The sequence below is a fragment of the Belonocnema kinseyi genome, chromosome 4 (genome assembly GCF_010883055.1).
Source record: "Belonocnema kinseyi isolate 2016_QV_RU_SX_M_011 chromosome 4, B_treatae_v1, whole genome shotgun sequence".
NCBI classification, from domain to species: domain Eukaryota; kingdom Metazoa; phylum Arthropoda; class Insecta; order Hymenoptera; family Cynipidae; genus Belonocnema; species Belonocnema kinseyi.
Window position 1 is genome coordinate 75,733,797 of NC_046660.1, and position 4,595 is coordinate 75,738,391.

Consider the following 4,595-nt stretch of genomic DNA (forward strand, 5'->3'; position numbering starts at 1 on the left):
CGAACAATTTTTTTTCAATTGGTTATAAAAACACGTAAACTCAGAAGATGTGGACTGTGACTGCACCATATATCTAGTCGAGAGTGGTGCTGACTGAAAACAAAAATCTTTAATTCTACAAAACTCTTATTTTTCTTTAAAAATTTATATTTGGAAAAAACGCAACTGCTTGTGATTAAAGTAAACCTTTTTGTATCAAAAATTTTACCGGTTGATTAAAAATTCATGAATTTTTTAAAAATAAAAAATTTGTCTATTTTCCTTAAAAGTCGAACTATTTAGTTTCAAATTCACGGTTTAGTTAAAATTTAGTACTTTGTTGTTGTTGAAAATTGAACTATTTGGATGAATCTCTAAAAATTTCTGGTCGAATTCTAAATTGAAAATTTAAGTATTTTTTTAAAAGAGAATAATTTTTGGTCAAAAATGTTACTTTTTCACTAAAGATTCTACGATTCACGTTCTACTATTGAAATAATACCTTTTTATATTGTAATGCATTAATAAATTTAAGACTTTCAAATTTTAACATAAAATTTTGATGCTTTATGCCGTTTATAAAAATGCTATGTTAAGAATTTTACAAGATTAAAATATTGGTGAGTAGTAGAAACTAATAAACTTTACTGAAAGTCTAAAAAAATTTTGTTTGTTTACAGGACGACAGGCGCGAAATATTCAGATTCATGGAAAATCTGCGAGTAACCACGGGTCTCAGGATATTCCCATTGGTGATGATTACACGAATGGTAATTATACACATAATAATGAAATTTGCAGAGTTTAGTTAAAGACAATTGAAAAATAATATAATAATTCTTAAAAAAAATAATCAATGACGATTTACATTGGATCACTGCGAATTATGTAATTAACAAATTTCGGAACCGTGGATCAGAACATCTTTTAAAAATACAATTCTGATCTTTAAAAATAGAAATAGATTCAATAATAATTTTACTACCTGAACCAATTTCTCTAGAAGTTTGTAAATAGAATTGAGATTGTGAGTTTTTTTATATGCAAAAAAATTCAATTATTCGTCCGCTACCAGCAGCCCCATGCATCGCCCCCACTTTTCTGTTTTCTTACGATCCGGAGGGGAATTGTCGGTCAAACTAATTCAACAAATGGCGCCACCAACAGTAGGTCTTTTTCCTTGAATTGCATTAAGAAATAGCAAAAATAATTAAAAACTTGATGCTGTTTGCAAATAAACAAAATATATGTATATGAAGAAATAAGAGTAACTATTAATAATTATTTAAAAAAAGAAAAAGTCATAAAAATATGTAGTTTATTGCGAATAAAATTTAATTTAAAGATACACTTTGAAAGCAGTTTAAACTTCATATTTCTACGATTAATTTTGCTGATATTACTGATATTATTATTTTGTTCTAGTTAAAAAAAATGTATTGTTAAAACTATTAACGCAGCTAATGAAAAAATTATTTAAAACATATACATGATCAGAAGAATTCATTAAAAATATATCACTTATATCCAATATGAATATAATAATAATTAAAATATGTAAGACTACAACTTGAGTTGCAAAGTAAAGAATCTTTGTACATTTAAAATCTTAACAATTTCAAGTTTTAAAGGAAATATTTTTAAACAGTAATAATAATTTGAATTAGAATGTTTTGAGGGAATAATTTGGTAAAAAGTCATTGACAAGACTGATAAATGAGAAAATGGATATAATATTATTCAATATAATTTATATATTTAATTAAATTGAACCGAACGTCATATATACATTTATGCAGTTCAATACTTTATTTATTGCTTAATCTTGAAAGCTTTTTTTCTCGCAGCATACAACCCCTAATAATTTCGTTTAAAAATTTAAAGGAGATTTTGAATTAAATTGTTAATTATATTATTGCAAACCTCATTTTTAAAATTAACAGACTATAAGCTATTAAAATCTATAAACAAACGTACGGTACTCATGACGCACAATGGGAGAAAATGCACTTTTGTCAGTCAAAAATGTCCAGAGCCTTCAATTTTTTGCGATTTTGAATTTTTTGTTTTAAATTGAAGATTATAAATTCTATAGATCTTGACTTTACGAACTTTTGTCACCTCTATTTTTTTATTAATAATTTTTCCACTCAAAGCATGGAAAACTAAATTTTTTATATAAGAATTTTTTACGCTTTAATAACTGTTCAGGAAAACTTTATATTGTCTTAAATAAATGTTTAGAAACCCATAGAATACAAGTAATGTGCTCATTAATCCATTTATTTGTTATAAACCAATTTTATGAACGAATTGACCAATAATCTTATTATCGGTAAAAAAAATGTTTTGCTAAAAATGCTTCACATTAATGTAGGAATGACATTTAATAACAAAAATACTTTAAAAGTTTATAATAACCACTGTGATAAACAATTTTTGTGGCAAAATATTAGATTTTGAGATTTATGAAATTATAATTTTATTCAATGGCCAGAACGACTTCAGGTAATCCTTAAAGTAATAAATATTTAATAATATTCGATAAAATATAACAATTTAAATTTTTGTAAACAAATTAGATAAAGAAGTTCACGAATTGGACGAATGACTGCTAGTCACAAAAATATTTGAGAAGCTAACAATAATCATTGTTATAAATAATTCTGGTGACAAAATATTCAAAGGTAAAGTTTTATCAAAAATTTTATTTTCTTTAGTTGCTAGAATGGCTCCCGATATTCTTAAAAGAATGTTTCTTTGATAACATTTAGTAGAATATAACCACGTACATGTTTAAAAACAATTTACATAAACAATTTCTAAATGTTGGCAGTTTCACTTGGAAAAAGTCGGGTTTTCAATCTTAATGGATTGAAAATGAGTCATAACACTGCATGCTAAGATTCCATGCCAAAAGGCCAAAATTTCCAACCTGTTTATCTAATTTGTTTAGAAAAATTTAAATTCTTATATTTTATCTAATATTATTCAATACTTATTATTTTAAGGAATTTAATTTAATTTAATTATTCGAAGGAAATTATAATTTCAAAAATCTCAAATTATAATATTTTGCCAAAATAATTGTTTATCACAGTGGTTATTATAAACTCTTAAATTATTTTTGTTATCAAATGTCATTCGTATAATAATGTGAAGCATTTTCATTAAAAACAACAAATTTCTTGCCGATAATAAGACCATTTATATATATGATCTTCGGTTCAATTTAAATAAATATATACATTATATCAAATCATATTAAATCCATTTTCTCATTTATCAGACTTGTCGTTGACTTTTTACCAAATAATTCCTTTCAAACATTTTAATTAAAATTACCATTGCTTTTTGAAAATATTTCCTTCAAAACTCGAAATTGTTAAGATTTTAAAGGTGCAGAGATTCTTCACTTTGCAACTTAAGTTGTGGTCTTACATATTTTAATTATTATTACATTTATATTGGTTATAAGTGATATATTTTTTATTACTTCTTCTAATCATGTATATGTTTAAAATAATTTTGTCATTGAGGAATTAAATATTGTTAATTTTGTCATTAGATCCGGTAATAATTTTAACAATAAATAATTTTTGTAACTAGAACAAATAATCAAATCAATAATAACAGTAAAATAAATCATAGAAATATGAAGTTCGAACTGCTTTCAAAATGTATTTTAAAATTAAATGTTATTCATATTAAACTACATATCTTTATGAGTTTTTTTATTCTTAAATAATTAGTAATAATAACTTTAATTTTTTCATATATATTTTTTCTTTATTTGCAAACAGCATCAAGTTTTTAATTATTTCTGCTTTTCCTTAAGGCAATTCAATGAAAAAGTCAGACCTACTTTTTGTGGCGCCATCTCTTGGATTAGTTTGACCCACATTTCCCCTCCGGATCGTAAGAAAACTACTACTACATGCTCATACACGGTTGAGGCAGGGGGCTGGCTACCACAGAAAAATAAAGTGTGAATCTAGCCCTTATTTCAGTGTATCAGTTGGAGTAAAAAGCATCACTTGATGTCAATTGTTTTTACAGTTTTGCGGCAAAAACAAAAGACAAGAGTTTTGTATCAGAAGTCTAAGGGGGATGGAACCCCATTTTGAAATTAGCTACTATAAAAATCAATCCAGAGTTCTATGAATGTCAGAATTATAACGTTTGTGTTCTGGTTGAATATTTGTGGTACAGAAATAGGTTTAAAGGCAAACATTAAATAATATAATATCTATGGTTCGTTGCGTGCTAATCACCCAAATCGTTTAGCTAACCCTGTATAATACAAAAGCAGAGGTTCTTTATGCAAGCACGAAAGATGACATTGTTCGCGAATTTACTAGGCCACAATTGCAATTATCGAAGTTCTACTCACACATCATAAACTTAATCAGTTTAGTCTGTAGAGCGTTAGAATTGAAACGTATTTAAACTATTTATGAAAATTGTGAGAATAATATTGATCGAGACAATAATTAAAATTGAAATACAGTGTTCGGAAAGATTATGCTGTCTGAAAATTAAATTTTAACAGAAATGCAATAAATTTAAGAGTAACACAGACTGTTTTAAGAGTACCGCCAACTGTCCGACAGTGG

General features: G+C 26.0%; 1 protein-coding gene across 1 annotated transcript in view; it reads left to right on the forward strand.

Moving 5' to 3' along the window:
* The window catches only part of LOC117170965 (lachesin-like), a 266,217-nt gene that overhangs the window by 133,897 nt on the left and 127,725 nt on the right, over window positions 1-4,595 (forward strand). The window contains exon 2 of the mRNA XM_033358007.1: window positions 660-749. Coding sequence (XP_033213898.1) covers window positions 660-749 — 90 coding nt within the window. The remainder of the gene's footprint in view (window positions 1-659; window positions 750-4,595) is intronic.